The sequence below is a fragment of the Apostichopus japonicus genome, chromosome 10, assembly GCF_037975245.1.
Source record: "Apostichopus japonicus isolate 1M-3 chromosome 10, ASM3797524v1, whole genome shotgun sequence".
Taxonomy (NCBI): domain Eukaryota; kingdom Metazoa; phylum Echinodermata; class Holothuroidea; order Aspidochirotida; family Stichopodidae; genus Apostichopus; species Apostichopus japonicus.
The window spans coordinates 9,334,445-9,351,740 of record NC_092570.1 but is presented as its reverse complement, the minus strand read 5'-3'; the positions used below and the strand labels follow the sequence as shown (position 1 = coordinate 9,351,740).

General features: G+C 38.3%; 1 protein-coding gene across 1 annotated transcript; it reads left to right on the top strand.

Moving 5' to 3' along the window:
• The first annotated feature begins 12,150 nt into the window (after positions 1-12,150).
• On the top strand, positions 12,151-17,296 carry LOC139975199 (uncharacterized). The gene is made up of 4 exons (XM_071982893.1): positions 12,151-12,373; positions 13,780-14,152; positions 14,525-15,587; positions 16,368-17,296. Exons 1-4 carry the CDS (start codon positions 12,322-12,324, stop codon positions 16,650-16,652), a joined length of 1,773 nt encoding a protein of 590 aa, XP_071838994.1. The 5' UTR covers positions 12,151-12,321; the 3' UTR covers positions 16,653-17,296.

Sequence of the window (17,296 nt, the reverse complement as noted above, 5' to 3'; positions counted from 1 at the left end):
TGTAAAGGAGGTGTCATGTTTTGTATTTTTCATTAGGGAAAATCAGCATTCTGAGGGGCAATACACCAGCATTTTGGGAACCTCAGTGGGAAAAAATACAAGAAACACAATCAATTTTTAAATAACTCTTAGAGAGTTTAAAATGAGTGAACCAGTCAAAATTTGTTGTTATTTCATCACATTCCTGGAAAATTATTAGCAAAATTGTTGACCAGCATTTTGAGGGGCAAGTGTTTTTTAGTGTGTTTTTTCTCCATGCAAAAAAATAATAATAAAAAAAATATTTTCATGTTTGGACCCAAATGCAATCTAAGTTAATAGATAATCTTCACAATTATTCATTGTTTTACCCAATAATGTAAAACTGGTGAGCTGTAGGTGACTTACAAAAAACGCCTACATTCTGAGGGGCCCCTACCTGTAGGGGCCTACTTGTATAAAAAATGTGCCTTAACTTAAGGCAATTTAGTTCTCATATCTCACTGTTGATACACCTGTTTGATGCTCTATGAGGCAAGTCGTCATGGAGATATTGACTGCAAAAAGGGGTAATCGTATCTTATTGATGTAACATTGAAGGCTGTATAACTATTTTATTTAGTCTAACAAGTCTAGTGCAGTAAGTTGGTAGTACTAGTAGTACTAGCCAGGCGCGTAGCCAGGAATTTGCCAAGGGAGGGGCGAAACTGTAGATTCGGTATTGCAAACTATCTAAGCATAGCGCCACCATGGTTGGCGCGAAGCGTACAAGAAAATTATGGCTGAAGATGCCTCCCAGTTCGCTGGAAATGGCACTTCCCAGGCCTTGTAAGTTGCATCTTAGCATTTTCTCTTTTGAAAATACTATCGATATCATAAAAACATTAAAAAAAAAAATTAAAAAATATGCTCAAGGGGGGGGGCGGCTGCCCCCTTCGCCCCCCTTGGCTACGCGCCTGGTACTAGCATGGTTGGCTCATGATTGACAGTTTGATGAACGAAATTTATCTAGGGAAACCCCAACCAAATCACTCAACTGTATGCGTTTTTCATAAATGTGAAATCTTCGAAATGTAATAATAATCCCAAAATATTTATTGCTCTGTTCCTACACTACGTAAAATTGTGTACAATGTCAACCCAAGCTGATTGCCGTTCCTTTATACTGGCCCGAAATTGACACATTAAGCCAGGGTTGTCCAACCTACGGCCCGCGGGCCACAGTCCGGCCCGCCGCAGGGTTGCGTCCGGCCCGCCAGAGATGCTCTACGGTGCAAAATTTTAGTCAGCAGATTTATTGACAACAATTTGAAGCTATATGATCAATCATTCGAACCTCCTGGGTCCAAAAAACTGCATACAGGTCAGTTTGTGTGACACTCTCTCAGCGGACGGGGGGGGGGGGGGGGCGGCTGAACTTTATTCATCTGTTTTATCAGGAAGGAAAATAATTCAGTGCGCTCCGCGCGCAGTGCTCACATTTTGTTGCCTTGGGCTTCGGGCAAAAAATCGAAAAATCGAGCGTAGGGTTCATGCGGCCCCCTCCTTCATCATAATCATTCCATGTGGCCCTCCTCTGCAAAAGGTTGGACAACCCTGCATTAAGCCTATTGAAAGTGAAAGTATACAAAATTGTATACATTCATTGCCTCTGGAAATTACTATTTGCTATGCTCTGAGTCTCTAAGGTCAAGCAGCTCAAGTTCCAGGGAGTAGTGGCATCATATTTTGAGGTAATTTTGGTTAATTTTAGGGAGCAAGATTTCTAAATGCGAAACTTGAAAAAAAAATTGCGTTGCGTCTATTGCTAAACTTTAAAAATCACAGAACTAAGCTGCTACCAGATAGTTGAGCTAGGCTTTGCCACGCCTGTACTCGGAATCTCAAAATTACTAATTTTTATCTTAAAAAAACGTGAAAAAAGGCAAGAAATGCTCCGTTGACAAGCAATGAGCAGGTATCTTTTTACCTTGTGAAGATAAAAGCATCGTTGATTCTACGAACTGCTCAAATTGTCGGATCTGACAAAATTTGTTGGTAAGGCAGCTAACGTAACTTCCGATTGGTGCAACTGTAAAACTGTAGACTATTGTAGACTGTCAACCAATGGGGAAAGAGGACTCATAACGGTAAGCACGAACTGTAGACTCTTGACCAATTAGGAGCTTACAACTGTAGACAGCATTGCACGTCGCTTGATTTGACATCTGCGATCCTTTCAAACATAAAGAACTCGGGCGTATAATTTCTAGTAGTGGAGGACTGCGTTCGCGCTATCCTCCTTATTATGTACTAAAGAAAAGTTTCCATGCTAATGTACTGTACTGTCTTCTTGAACATCAATCAGTAGCACTGTTATCTTGACTAACATTCAGTGGAGCTTTAGTCAGGCATAGATAGTACACACTGTAATTGAAACTTCTTCCGTCCCACCCCTTCCTCGCACGCCTCAATGAGAATTTGGTTGCATAACTACGTGATGACCTTTGGGACCCTTTAAAAGCAAGTTTGAAAGCACCACTTTACAGCTCAATTCCCCCCCCCCCCCCCTCCAATTATACAGTTTCCTACAAATTAATTGCAGGTAGGTACAACCATAACCCGCATTTGGTTTTGGTCTTACCAATGTGCAATTAATTTGTAGACAACTGTACAATCGGAGGAAAAATATTTTAGCTTTAAGGAGTTGGTCTCAAAGTTGCTTTAAAGGGGGCACTCTAAGGGAGTTGAATCTAACTCATGATTTACTCTTGCGGTGCACCATCGCTGGAACATTTTCTCCAATCAGAGCAATACTCTCTTGCTTATTATTCTCATTTTCAAAGTACAGTACTTTGAAAACGAATCAGTGTCAGTTTGAATGGGAAGACATCAGGGTCAATCCATGCCAAATCAACAGATTTTTGGGTAGATTCCACGTCGACCCCCTCAGAATTGCCTGAAATTGATATGGTGTCTTGCCACATGTCTCAAAGGATGAAATTGGGCAAAAAAACTTTGAAAAATTTTGGTGGCTAGGATACGGTCCCGCCTAGCAACCAAATCCAGATTGCATTTTAAGAGCGTTAAATTTGTGTCAAGTTTGGAGGCATCTTTTGCATAAATGTAAAGTATTTTATGTCTGATATTGCAGATATTGTGGAAGACATGTGCCCAGTCTTTGAATTTAGCTAATCTTGAGGAAAATTTATGGTCTCAATTTTTCGTAACAAGTAATTAAAATGGCAGAAAATGAGATAGGGGCCTTTTCTGGCCCTACTTTGAGTGTGCTCTATATTCACAAGCAAAGGCATGTTTGAGTTTTTATTTGCATAGGATACTTGTCCAGTGGTAGTTGCACGGGAAAAGTTAAAAAAAATGTCAAGCTGGTCGTACGTTTTGACGAACAGCGCCCTCAAACTTAAGAAATCTCACTTCTGGCCCTATTTCGAAGTCCAAATTGGGGCTGTGGGTAAATTTCAATTTTTCTTTGAATACCATTTTTGAGGAGTGTATTGACCCTATTTTTAAAAACTCAAGTCAAAAAGTTGTGTATTTTGTGTTATCTACTCAAATTGACAACTGGAAAATTGCGAAAATCACTTGGTTCATATGTATGAAAATGCTTGCACAAGCCGATTTGAGTAATTCAAATGACAACTTCTTAGCATTAGCATACAGGTGCTTAACAATTAAGAGGGTGGTCCACTAGCTTAAGGACTACAAATAAACTGCACTTTCAGGGTCATATGCCCAAGGATGCCTGTGAACAGCGCCCTCAAACATCACATTTTACCAATATTTTGGGCTATTTTGAGCATTTCAAGGTCAAATTTTTGTTGTTTTCAATACAAAACTAGTAAGATATGTATAATGATGATGCAAAGAATGAGCTAAAATATCTATTTTATAAATTATTAATGCTCTGATGAGCGGCTTAAAGTGGCGTATATGAGAGTTACATCAGCTCTACAGACACATGCTTGTGAGGGCAAACAGTGGTATTGTATCTTCATTCAAGGAGACCATGTTAAACAACATTAGAAACTATTGAAATGTATTTATTAAAATTGTTCTGTCTAATACTCTTTGACTCCCCCCCCCCCCCTCCAAACACCCTCCCCATAGTGCACTATGCAGATTTGTATATGCATACAGTATGTGACTGACTTTTACTGTAAGAGACTGCATAAACATGCATTCAAGGTATACTGAATTATTTGTTATGGTAATCTTCTGTTTCAAATTGTCTGTATGCATGTAATCCATCCCCCTCCCACCCACATCCTCTACCCAACCCTATATCAGAATATAAAATGAATGTGAACCAGTGCATACATGTACAGAGTGTACTATGTATGTGTGTATATGTTCAGTACAGTGTTATTTTACACCAAGCACTAAATAAATACACACTGTTCACAACCATGTACAGTACACACTGTACATGTATGTACTGGTTAAACATTCCTTTTAAATTATTAAAAGTCTTTTAATTTAGTGAATTATTGCAGAAGCAGACACTACATTGCAAATATTAATATGACATTGAAATATGCACAGTATTGAATGAAATGTGCAATGAATGATTGTACCCTTGTCTATATGCATATAACTTTGGAATTATAGTCAGCCAGTAGCTTGTTAAGAGAAATTCAATTACTGTTTTTTTCAAGAACATCTTCCAAATTATGGTTTTACATAATAAATTTTAAAATTTCTTAAGTCAGTTTTTATGAGCCCCAAATTCAAATGTCTATGGCCCTTGAGTTGATAAAATGAAATTCCCTTTTACACGCTAGCACGTAGCCCCTGTCTGATGGAAAAAGCTTCCTAGAGGTTCCATTAGTAATTACTAATGGAACCTCTAGGAAGCTTTTTAAGTTGAACATTTCTCAAAGTGAGTCAAAAAGGTGCAAGATTGCTGCAAATAGATGGGTGTAAAATGTAATATACTTTCCTTGATTCACAAGATGTCCATATGCAATTTCCTCACTTTGAATGTTGAGTATGATGAAAACCCCATTTTGGGGGGGGGGGGGAACAGAGGGAGGAGGGGGGTACATATGCCTATGGTGACTGATTGAAAAGGGGACACAATGTGTGACCAAAAACATTAAGAACTACTCACAGGACAACATTCCAGGCGGTTGTTAGAGCACTGATGTAATTGTATTCTGAGGTTTCAGGAGCCAATGCATTTGGACGGGGAATGGTCTGTCTGAAACCCAGTTTCATCAACGTTGAATATCAGACGGGGTTTATCTGTTAGGGAATATTTGGTGATGATTGTTTCAAGCTCATTAAAGTAGCTGTCTACGGTTTCTCTTGACATAGCGTGTGCCCTCCTCATTCCCAGCTTCTGTGGTTTGGCTAACTTCCTTTTCTTCGTTACCGCGAGCGAGCTTCACACATTTTTAGTAAGATATTAAGTCATAAATATTGTATTGTTTACCACCGTATGTACCCTTATTGTTAATTAATTGAATCAGTTTTTAAGTGTTTGGCTAGGTTGTACTTCACTGTACAAAGCCTATGATAGGTTGTGTTTTGGACCTTGGTCCTATGGGTTTATAGCGTGTGTTGTGTACACTGTGTAGATCAGTGGTTGTGTATTGTTAAACACGTGTGTAATATTGCGTACTTTTATACTGTAGTGTTACAGTACCTTGAGTTTCAGTATACAGAGAGTTATTAACAGTTACGTGTATTGTACTGTATTGACAGTTCAGTTGTATTATTATTTTTACTGTACCTGTATTTTGAGTATTGTACTGCTCGCGGTGTAAAGAGCGTATACTGTATTTGTATTTTGTATTTTGAACATGATTGTTACTGTTGTACTTATAGAGTTGTCTCAGAGCTTGTCCTTTTAATCTTAGCCTTTATGGATAGCTATAGAGTGCCAAGTCTCTTGAGAGTTTGTGGGTTCAGGAGGTGTAAATTCCTGCTGTCTAGGAACAGTACGGTGAAAAGGCCTATAATGTGTTGCAGCTGGCATGTGTTGCCCTAGGCTGGCCATTACGAAGGTGTAAAATTCCTCGCCTGTTGGCAAACGTTTATATTATTCATATGCAGATTATTTCATAATGTTCATTTTACATTGTTTATTTTACACTTCGTGCAGTTATTGCGAGACTGGTATTTCGTAGCTTGAGTATTTAAGATACAGATAGAGTTCTGTTATTGGTATTAATTGTATTTGTATTCATGTTGTATGAATATTACTTAGTTTGAGCACAGGTTCTGTGCATATTTCACAGAATGAGTATAGGTTTTCCCCCAAGTTTAATTAGGAGTAAAGAGCCATTTATTATACAAAGCCATTAACCGTATATTGTCATGTGTCATGACTTATTCTTCATTTGTATATTTTCATTTACCATTGTGTAGAGTTTGTAATAAAAGTCAGCCGTTGTTTCAACGCAAGAACACTCTTGCATCCTCATTTATAACTTATGAGTTCAAAGCGAAGGACCCTAAATCCGGTAATTTCCCCGCCAATCCGCGGTTCGCTTCAGTACATTACACTCAAGGCCGAAGACTTGATCAAGTCTAAATATGACATCATCGAGTCACTCCATTTATTCTTGTTTCTTCATTTATTACAATGTGTAATTTCTGCATTGAATAGAGATGGCTTTTGTAAATGCTGAATCTAAAATAGTGAAGCATGAAATAACTTTCTCATTGTTCTTCCCTTCATTTCCGACTTATATTGAGAATATGACAATATTTGTGTTGACACTGAAAACATACTATGATGGTTAATAATATTCCACCATGGAAACATGAAGGAAAGAGCAAAGAGAAAGATTTCAGATCATGCAATGGCACTATGACGTAACAGATTAACAAGGCAAAACGATGGAAAGTGTCTGTCCGGATATATAAGACATCAAGAGCAGCAATGCTACAGAAGCTCAGCTAAGCTTCTATTAGAGAACTTTGTTGTGATTGGCAATATTTCTGAGCAGTTTATTCTTTGTGCGAAAAAGATATGGCAGGATGTCATTTCCCTTTCCTCTTATCTCCCGTTTTCCTTGCCTTATTCTCTACATCAGCAGACAAAAAACAGGAATATAAAAGAGTAGTCTTGGCAATAACTCGTAGAGCGTATGCCAAAAACTCATCTAGGATTACAGACTCTTAAAAGGTTATATCATATTAGTTGCCTTGAACATGGCATGGCAGGTGCGATCAATAACCAGCATTTCCACATTTCAAAAATGAATTCCCCTATTTACACCGCTACATATTCTACAATCCGGTGACTATTTCCAAAAATAGACCCAATTTCAAACGTTGTTGCCCTATTTACTGTAGTGTGTATACAAACTGCCCCTCGTTAACCCCCGAAAAATCCCGATCTTGTCGTATTCTGGGAAAATTTCAACGACACGAACTTATTTTATGCAATAGATCGTTGTACTTATTACTACTACTAGCGAGAGTGTTGTGTTAGTCTGCACGCCGAAAGTGAAAAATGAGGGCGAATTTGAATTAGATCCTCATTCAAGAATGAGCAGTTGAATGTTTTTGTTCAATGTTTATGAGACACCAGACAAAGACGTTATTTGGACTGATCGAATGAGCGGTGCTTACAATGGTATCTCAGTTTGGACAGGGAGCTGCTACTCTAAGCAGCTCCCTGGTTTGGAGAAGTAGATGTAACTAGGTAAGACTAGCACGTATTCATTGGGAGACATAGCCTATCCAAGGACCACTGAGGAACATGTGAAGGGGTTTGTCGTCAAAGCTCTCAAGAAAGATGTGATTTTCGGCAAATATACAACGACGCAGGAACTGGAGCGCACTGGGACGGTGCATTCTATCATGGAGCTATAATCTGTTTATAGCTCCATGATTCTATCAACCGGTTTGCCCGGCGGGTTATCGAGCCCTGTGAAATGTTGCGATGAGAAACCACTGGAAAGAGCCACGTACCAACTCTATGCGATGTGAAGGCGGAATACACGACACCAGGTAAATGGGTGTTTATTAGGGACGATAGAGTTAGTGGAGGATAGGAATACTCTCGGGGAACTCGGTGGGTCTTGAAATTGGCGTAGTGACCACTTTTAGCGCAGGAATTCTATTTGTTGCCAGTGGTCAGGTGAGTACTTTTAGTATGCATGGTAACGATGTTTTACATAACCTCTTTCCCACAGCCATGTATACAATGTAAAATGGGGGATTGCAAAGTAACAAAAACAATGACAACAGTAGCAAGCCACTACATCAATACTAAACTGTCGATTACGAGTTGGGGTCGTCACTTTGCATGTGCAACGGATATCAATCTTTTGCGTAAATTGAAAGTGCGCCCACCTATGTCGTAGTATTACCATTTGCAATTGATCAATGTCATAACTCATACTGATTCAGAAGACATTGGTTTAGTTGAAATAATGGAGATTATTTTTGTATGCAGAGGTCATTTTTTTTCTCAAAATGCACAAACTGTGCTACCTAGACTTGGAGAACGGCTTCGAATTATACAAATTTTTATGGATGAGGACGCTGCGAACACGACTATTTATTTTACGGATTTACGGACACTTAACGAAGTCATTCATTTCTTGTGTATCCAGTTCATTTCGTTACTGTTTTTGATGTTTACGGCCCCGATTTCTGGACCTAATACGGTGATTTATAGTAACAGTAGGCTATATCTCGTGCACAATAAGGTAAACGATGAATAAGAACCTAACAACAGAGATCAAAAAGAATAACTATGTGCGTGTATAATTTCTATTTGTAGTATTTATAAGGAACACGGCAAAAAATACGCATGGGATATAAGTGTTACTAATGGTTCAAAGGAAATAGACCGTTGTCTATATGGTAACTGTGGTATATAGGCCATATACACACATACGATAAATGTAGTAACTGTTATAGCTTAACGATAAATAGATAATCACGTATCAATGCATAAGATCTGAAACAATGGAAGGCTAAAGTTTATCATCTTATTCGCTCCTTTATTCGGCTATAATGATTGAGCATGCACATGTATGACTATTGATATCATTATTATGGATTAAGTCTCCTTTTGAAAGGTTATTCCATTTTCTTCATTTACTGCTATAGTAATGTGCAAACTGCAAAACGTTGACGAGTGCACATTTGTCTCTCTATATCAAACACAGAAGGAGAGTGACCGATAAACGGTTAACTATATATGACAGAAGTTTCACGTACTACACCATTTCCTATGTGCAGAATTACGATATTATAGCCAATACACAAGGACAGTCTCGGGGAAGAATTCAAATACAGTTGGCAGAAACAGTATCCAAACAGTTACAAAGACATGTATCGAAATATTGTCAATAAACGTTTCGGTCCTCTCCTTATAAAGAGTTTGTACGTTCTGTATAATAAATGACGACACTGACGTTGAAATAATGTGAGTTCAGTCGGCAACAGGGAAAAACCAGACAGCAAAACTGCAGTGGGGTTTCGATGATGCTATACATGAATACTCTTAAGTGAATGTGATACACTAGGCTGTAGCGTATATTAGGGATGCACCGGATATCCGGTCCGGCCTGACTATCCGGCCGGATAGTGAGCAATTATAACGTTTCGGCCGGATATTTTTCAAACATTTCAAAGTAAGGAAAAATTAGGTTTAACATGTTTAATTTAATTTTCTCAACGGTCTGACCCACTGTTTCTAAAGATCAACCAAAATAATACAACTACTGTTATAAACTTTATAATATGCGTATACCTCACCTAAGATTTGCTCCTTGTCTCATACTTCTACTTCTTATTTTCTTCTTTTGTGTAATGAAAAAATCCGGTTCCGGCCGGATTTCATGTACTATCCGGCAAAATCCTGTTCCGGTCGGATCCAAAAAATTGGATCCGGTGCATCCCTAGCGTATATAGCCAGGATGGACAATATACTTCAAAGTAGTCCAGTAAAAAGCATTGAGATATGACAAACAATATTCACACTGGAAGCTGATAACCAAGATGGACACTTTTCTTGTATTCAGCAAACAGATTGATCTCTACCAAAGATTACGGGCTTCTTCTCAATCCTAAACAAATATATTATAAGTACTCTCTATTTGGGGATCGTGACTAAAAATACACTCGCAAAAACGCCAAAGTTCACTGGCCACTTTGATAATTGCTGTACAAATCTCTATTGTACAGATCTACAACATCAAGACTTTCTGTGAACAAAGGTTAGGCACTTGTGCAGATACATGGTGCTACGTAATTGCACATTGGAAAATTATGTTTCGGTGCAGTATAGAATTTAAACTTATTCCACCAACAGTAAGTGTTATTTGAACAAAGTAAAACATGTCGCAGAATAATAAATAAGCAGCTAGGCCTACTGTAGTGTGTCAAACAATTAAAAATTCAACATGAAGGTAAGAGATAGTGAAAGGTTTCAGATCCTGTAATGACACTATGACATAACATATTCGTGTTATCACATAACTTTATTTGATCGCAAAATATTAACGGATACTTCATATCACACTCTCCTCCCTTTGAATGGAACATAGTTGTCTCATTTGGGCGCAAGCAGTATACGTGTTGAGTTATAAAGTTATTAATCTCTTGCCCTAAAAGACAAAACCACAAAACCACAAGAAACGGAAAAACTTCAACAATTTACACAGCGTGATACAAATCCTTTCTTCGATTTGATTTTTTGCACTTATCTATAATCATCAAACAAATCTCAAATCATAAGTTGTCAGATTCTCTAGATTTTTCTCACTTTTGCAATAATGCTAGCACTCGAATATTTCGTTTTTCTTGGATTATAACTTTTCAAGAATAACATTCCACATACAATACAGAACTCTAACCACGTCAATAATTTGTTTTGTTGTTTTCTCTGCGCCTAGACTAACAGAATATTGTTTGTGTGAAAGCATGGAGCTATATTAACGAAAGCTCCATGGTGAAACTGACTTTCTGCAACACCTGACGCGTTTGTACATGACGTTTGCCCACGCATTTCCACAGAGGTAAAACACTGTCACTATGTAAAGAAGTCCTTCATATTAATCCGTTCTATCTCGGTGCTTTCAGGCCTACTCTTACATTATTTAAGACTTCTTACCAGCAACTCTTGGGTGTATTCAACATGCAATTGATTTATTTAGCTCCCTTTTTTGGTATTTATAACCATTTTCTATCACAGATAGATTTTGTATTGAATTATCGCAGTAATTTGCTTCTGTTAGCCTATAGAAAATAGTGATTGTGCTGGTATGCAGCCATTTTGATTAATCGAAAAGTTTCAGAGTTATTAACGGATACTTGATCTTTTGTGGAGTTATATTTCAAGATAATAAAGTCAAAGTCCCCCGAAATGGTTCACGCTTGATCTCTTATAATATACCGGGCCGAATTTATGGTATGGTATATATGGAACGCCTAGAGGGCCACAACTTACGATAATTATGCAAAAGTGAAGCAGGATTACGTAAAAGTATACGATCTTAATATAAAACTACACGATGATAGTTTTAATTTGAACTATGATCATGTTAAAGTACACTATGATACTGTTTAAACACTTGATGATAATGTAAAAGAAAACGACAATAATATATATATATATATATATATATATATATATATATATATATATATATACAAAATGACAAGATAAAAGTACTGCACGATGATAATGTAAAGCTACTCAATGATAATATGAAAAACGCTGTTTAATGCACGGGCGGTTCAAATTACAGTTAAATTTCCACTTTATCTTTTATTAGGATATTATATTTTAATCTGGTATTTAACTATACCACGGCATAAACACCTCATTAACCGTTACACTACTAGGGTGCAATGTTTGTACGCAGAAATGAAGTTTCCTAGGTGGTATTGTGTAATCATATTTCATTATTATCGATAAATTCATTGGTTATTACTTTTGTGAAAATTACTTACTCGATCAGATGTATACGTAATATCGCTATATGATCTCGACACGAATAGAAAGTCAAACCCCAATCAAATACCCCAGGGTTGGGGCGGGGAGGGGGAATAATTGACCGATAATTTAAGTTGCTATCTGACTATTCACCTCCACCTTCTACTATCCGTGAGACGTTTTGCGTTGAATATTAACGATTGTTAAGCTCAAATCAGTTCGTTGTCATCATTTGAAGACCTCATACGTCACGTCATCGATGGGACGCGTATAAACTCCTCCCCTTACATTATCAAATGTTAAGAGATGTGTCACAGTAATTCTATAAGAGCAACGCCGAACCCTCGTAATCAGTTATTCTGAACAAGAGAATAGAACTTTGTGGATGCAGACGAAATCTGACAGCTCCTTTTATCACCAGAACGAATTCCAGCATGAAGTTCTTGGCAGTTCTTACCTTCTTTGTTGCGGCAGGGTTCTCATTCGGTGAGTTTATAGAAAATGTACTTCCATTTATACCATTTAAATTGACCTGCTTCATGAATGCTTCATCAAGCACACTTTCATACTTCTTATACACCATTTAAATCTAATGTGTTGAAAAAAAGCATTAATATAAAAAGTCTTTTGTTTTATCAGTGATAATTCAAGTGCATTTTTTTGGGGAGGAAATCTCAATTGCTTTAATTTTGGTTAAGTTTGCTAAGTACTTTGCGGACGGGAGTTGATACTAAACTCCAATGATTGTGCAGTTCACTGAGTGGCTAGTCAACTATTTTTTTTGAATAACTAAGTAGCCTAAAGGTTAATTTAATAAAAAACTGAAATTAGTGATTTACTTTTTCAATATGATTAACAAATATTTAATTTTCATAACTGACTGCATTCATTATTTACTCACTATTTTAAGCGGAGAATCACGTGCAAGGGTAAGTTAGGTCGATGGCTAATAGAAGAGATGTCACGGCCTCTCCTTAACCTCAACCTCATTGGCACAAATGTTTGCTGATGTTAGTCCTGCGGGTGGCCCATAAGGAAAGGGGAATGGGGAAATTATGTACGATAGGTGTACTGTCATGCTTCCTTCCGTGGCTTCGGCTCTATAGGTAGACTTTGTATAAATACTGGCAAAATAGGAATAAATACTGGCAAAATAGGACAAACACAAACACCAAAACACACATACACAACTATTTAAACTATATGTTTTCATTGAATTTATGATAATGTGTGTAACAACTTATACAAGACCGTAAAATATCAGCCGGGACAAGAAAAACGTTGCTTGGCACGAATCGATAAGAAATAATTAAATATCTTAAAAACTTCAATGGTATTCATTGATACAACAATGAAAAGACATAAATTCGTAGGAAAAAAGGTAGTCATGATCATTATAATTATCTTTGATTTTTGATTTAACAGAAATAAATAGTTTAATAATCATGAGATAAGGATCCAATTCTGCGTTATCGTAGCCTATATATTTTTTCATTGAATTAATGATAATGTGTGTAAACAACTTATACAAGACCATAAAATATCAGGACAAGAAAAACGTTGCTTGGCACGTTTCGATGAGAAACAATTAAATTACTTAGGGTGAATAGAAGAAAGGAGGGAGGGTGGATTGGGAGTTGTTAAACGGGAGGGGTATGTTCACATCCACCCCTATTCACCAGTGGATTCCGCTTGTAATGTCTTGTAAAACTGCATGGGAATATACGACCTTAATTTAAACAGTTAACAATATGCAAATTACATTTTTTATCGCATGGAGTATCATTATCCCTTACCATGGTATTATCGAATTATGAATCGATATCGCGATACATGGCGCTCAAGTGAATATTCGTACGCATGTTTTCGTTTTTTTTTTTTTTTTGTCGAAGGTGAAACTCCACCCATCGTTTTTAAACGTGTATCTGACTATGACTGGATATGGGATGATAGAGGCACAGGGTCATACAAAGGTATAACAATATGGCGCCCAAAAGCAATAGAGAGCGGCTACTACATTCTCGGAGACGCAGGTGTTCCCAGTACAAATTCAGCGAAGCCTTCTACCTCCGCTATCCTCGTCAAGGAGATGGAAGCCGGTGCTCTGGCTGCTCCTGTCAGCTTTACAGAGGTTTGGAGAGATCGTGGAAGTGGTGGAGCATACGATGGACGATTCCTGAAGTTGAACCCACCTAGTGGATACACCTGCTTGGGATTTGCGGCGATCAAAAGTTGGTATACGCTGCCAAGTTTAGACTTGTATCGGTAGGTGCCAATCGTCTATAGAATCGAGACTTCAAAATTGTTTATTATATTGAATGTCAGTTTCTTTCATGTTTTTTATTTTCATGTTGTTTGGCTTGTTTTTTCCGAATTGGTAATGGGATTATTGGTCTTTTTTTTTAATATATATTTTTTTAATTCTTTTTACCATTCCTAAAAATTCATCGTCACTATAGTGTTTGTAATCATTACCCTCGTTTCATTGAAACTATACCTCCTCCCTTATACGACATTTAGATAAACTTGAAATTAAGCAAGGAATTATCACAAAGAACGAAGCAATTAGGTGAACTATACCGGAATACAGCCGTCTGTTCACATTATTTTGTGTGACATTTCTTCTGTCTTACAAAGGTGTGTTACAAACCAATACGTAACAACAGGCGCTGGAACGTACACGTTTCTATGGAATGACAGAGGATCTGGTTGTTATGAAGCTTTGACCTTGTATTCAAACTACCCATCTGGTAGCGATACGTATGCTCTTGACGCCTTCACCTTCACCGCTGTTGGAAACTACAATTTCCCGAGTGGATCGCCAGTATTGCTGAACGGCCAATTTGTCAAAAACCACCAGGAAGTCAGTTTCGGTGCCGACAATTTCGTGTTCAATGTTTACGAGACACCAGACAAAGACGTTATTTGGACTGATCGAATGACCGGTGCTTACAAAGGTATCTCGGTCTGGAGAAGCAGAGGTAAGACTGGCACGTATTCATTGGGAGACATAGCCTATCCAGCGACCACTCAGGAACCTGTGAGGGGATTTGTCGTCAAAGCTCTCAAGGAAGATGCCTTAAAAGCACCCGTAGATTTTCGGCAAATATACAAAGACGTAGGAACAGGAGGGCAGTGGGACGGTGCATTCTATCAACCGATTTGCCCGGCGGGTTATCGAGCGCTGGGACATGTTGCGATGAGAAACCACTGGCAAAAGCCACCTACCGACTCTATGCGATGTGTGAAGGCGGAATACACGACACCAGGTAAATGGGTGTTTATCTGGGACGATAGAGGTAGTGGAGGATATCAAGCTTGCACAGTGTCAGAGGCTGCCGCTCTAAACAGCGACGGACAAAGTGTACAGGCGATGTGGACCGTTCAAAGTTATTCAGGAATGGGGGCTACTGCATACGTGTTGAAGTCTGACATTGTGAATTACATGACGGGTAAACCAGCATCCAGCTATACCATCCAGAATGTTGTTTACCATTTTGACGACAGGAAAATCGTTGCCAACGAACCAGAGAGCATTTCACGAACCACATTGGTGAATAACGGAGACAGCACGCAGAAAGCGGGACGTTCGGTGTCATACGAATTTTCACAGGAATACTCTTGGGGGAACTCGGTGGGTCTTGAAATTGGCGTAGAGACCACTGTTAGCGCAGGAATTCCATTTGTTGCCGGTGGAGAGGTGAGTACTTTTGGTTTCCATGGTAACGATGTTTTACATAACCCCTTTCACACTGCCATGTTAACAATGTAAAATGGAGGATTGCAAAGTAACAAAAACAATGACAACAGTAGCAGCCACCACATCAATACTAAAATGTCGATTACGAGTTGGGATCGTCACTATGCAAGAACGTCTGTTTCTGTTAATTACGCTAATATATATCTTTATGATGCAATTGATTGAAACGTGTTAAAATGCTGTGAGATTAAATGGCGATGTTGTCATCGGATGGAGTTAGGGATAAGTGTGATTTACTTCGATACCGCTGTCAACAATCGGACGCTCTGGAAGAATGGAAAATTTGCGCATATTTATATAGAGATTATGAATGTTTTTATGTTTTACTGTTGAATTGACTTCTGGTGTGGTACTTTGACATGTTTACAGCCACTCAGAGGTTATAAGTATTGGAAACGTAGATTCTCGCAAAAAGGAACCGGAATTTCATAAGCATGTAAACTGTCCCTAGAAAATTGTGACGGGAGTTATTGCGTAAGAACTTAGTGTGATAATGCATGATCTTCTGAAGACGAAGTATGAATGGAAGCGTATAACGCTGCCGTGTTACTGGCTTCAGGAATTACCGGGCTCTCTATCCCATTACTCTTGTTGTATATCGAATAATTCAACAACACCCTTTCTTTCTTCCTCCACACGGCGACCAAATACTTAATGCGCGACTCTCTCTCTCGGATTTATGTTTACCACCGAATGGAATTTTTTAATTTTTCAATGCAGGTTACTGTTTCTGCCAGTACTTCTATGTCTCAAGAATGGGGCAGTGCAACAGCTGAGACTACAACTGACACCATAGAGGTTGAAATCGCTGTGAAACCTAAATCCTCCAAAATCGCCGAGATCGTTGGTAACCGATACACCATGGACCTTCCGTACACGGCTACCCTAATTACACACTACACTGACGGAACCACTGGTACTCGAGACGACTTTAGCGGAGTTTTCCGAGGAGTGGAAGTTAACGACATACGCGTTATCTACCACTCTGACGTTCCCATTGTATAATCCTGCATGGATACAATGTACTGCGGTGATGGTCAATGTCAAGCACATTAGGCTTTAGATTAGATAGTAATATAGTTGTTGGACGGGGTTGCATGAGAAACAATTTTTGTATGGCAAATGTAGTAGTACAGATAGTCCACCATTTATGGTGACCATTTTCTAAATCAACCGAGTGGTTAACCTTCCGACAGAGATAAGCTTATAAATAAGAAGATCGCTTGTAGAAGAAGCGTAGTAAATTGTACAGGCTATGGACGAATATTCTGTGACCAAAGGCCAATGTCGCAAAACGCACGTATTTAAACCCGTTTGTTGTACGATTCTTTTATCACTGCAGGGTAACTGTTGCCACTTTAAGCATGATAAATACCTATATTCGATCAATTGGTTTAGCTCAAAACATTCTTATCTTGGACTTGGATTGAAAATGTTGCATTCTCTGACGATGTAAATGATGTTCCTCTCTTTTGATGCCTGGCGTACGGCTAGCAATATCAATAGAAAGCTATAAATGACCGGACTACTTTAATATCAGATGCAATGCCATTGTTAACATATTCTTTAGTAATACAATTGAACAGGTTTTACTTAAACTCACAACAATGAAAGAAATTTGGTGGAAGTATTATACATATTATGATGCA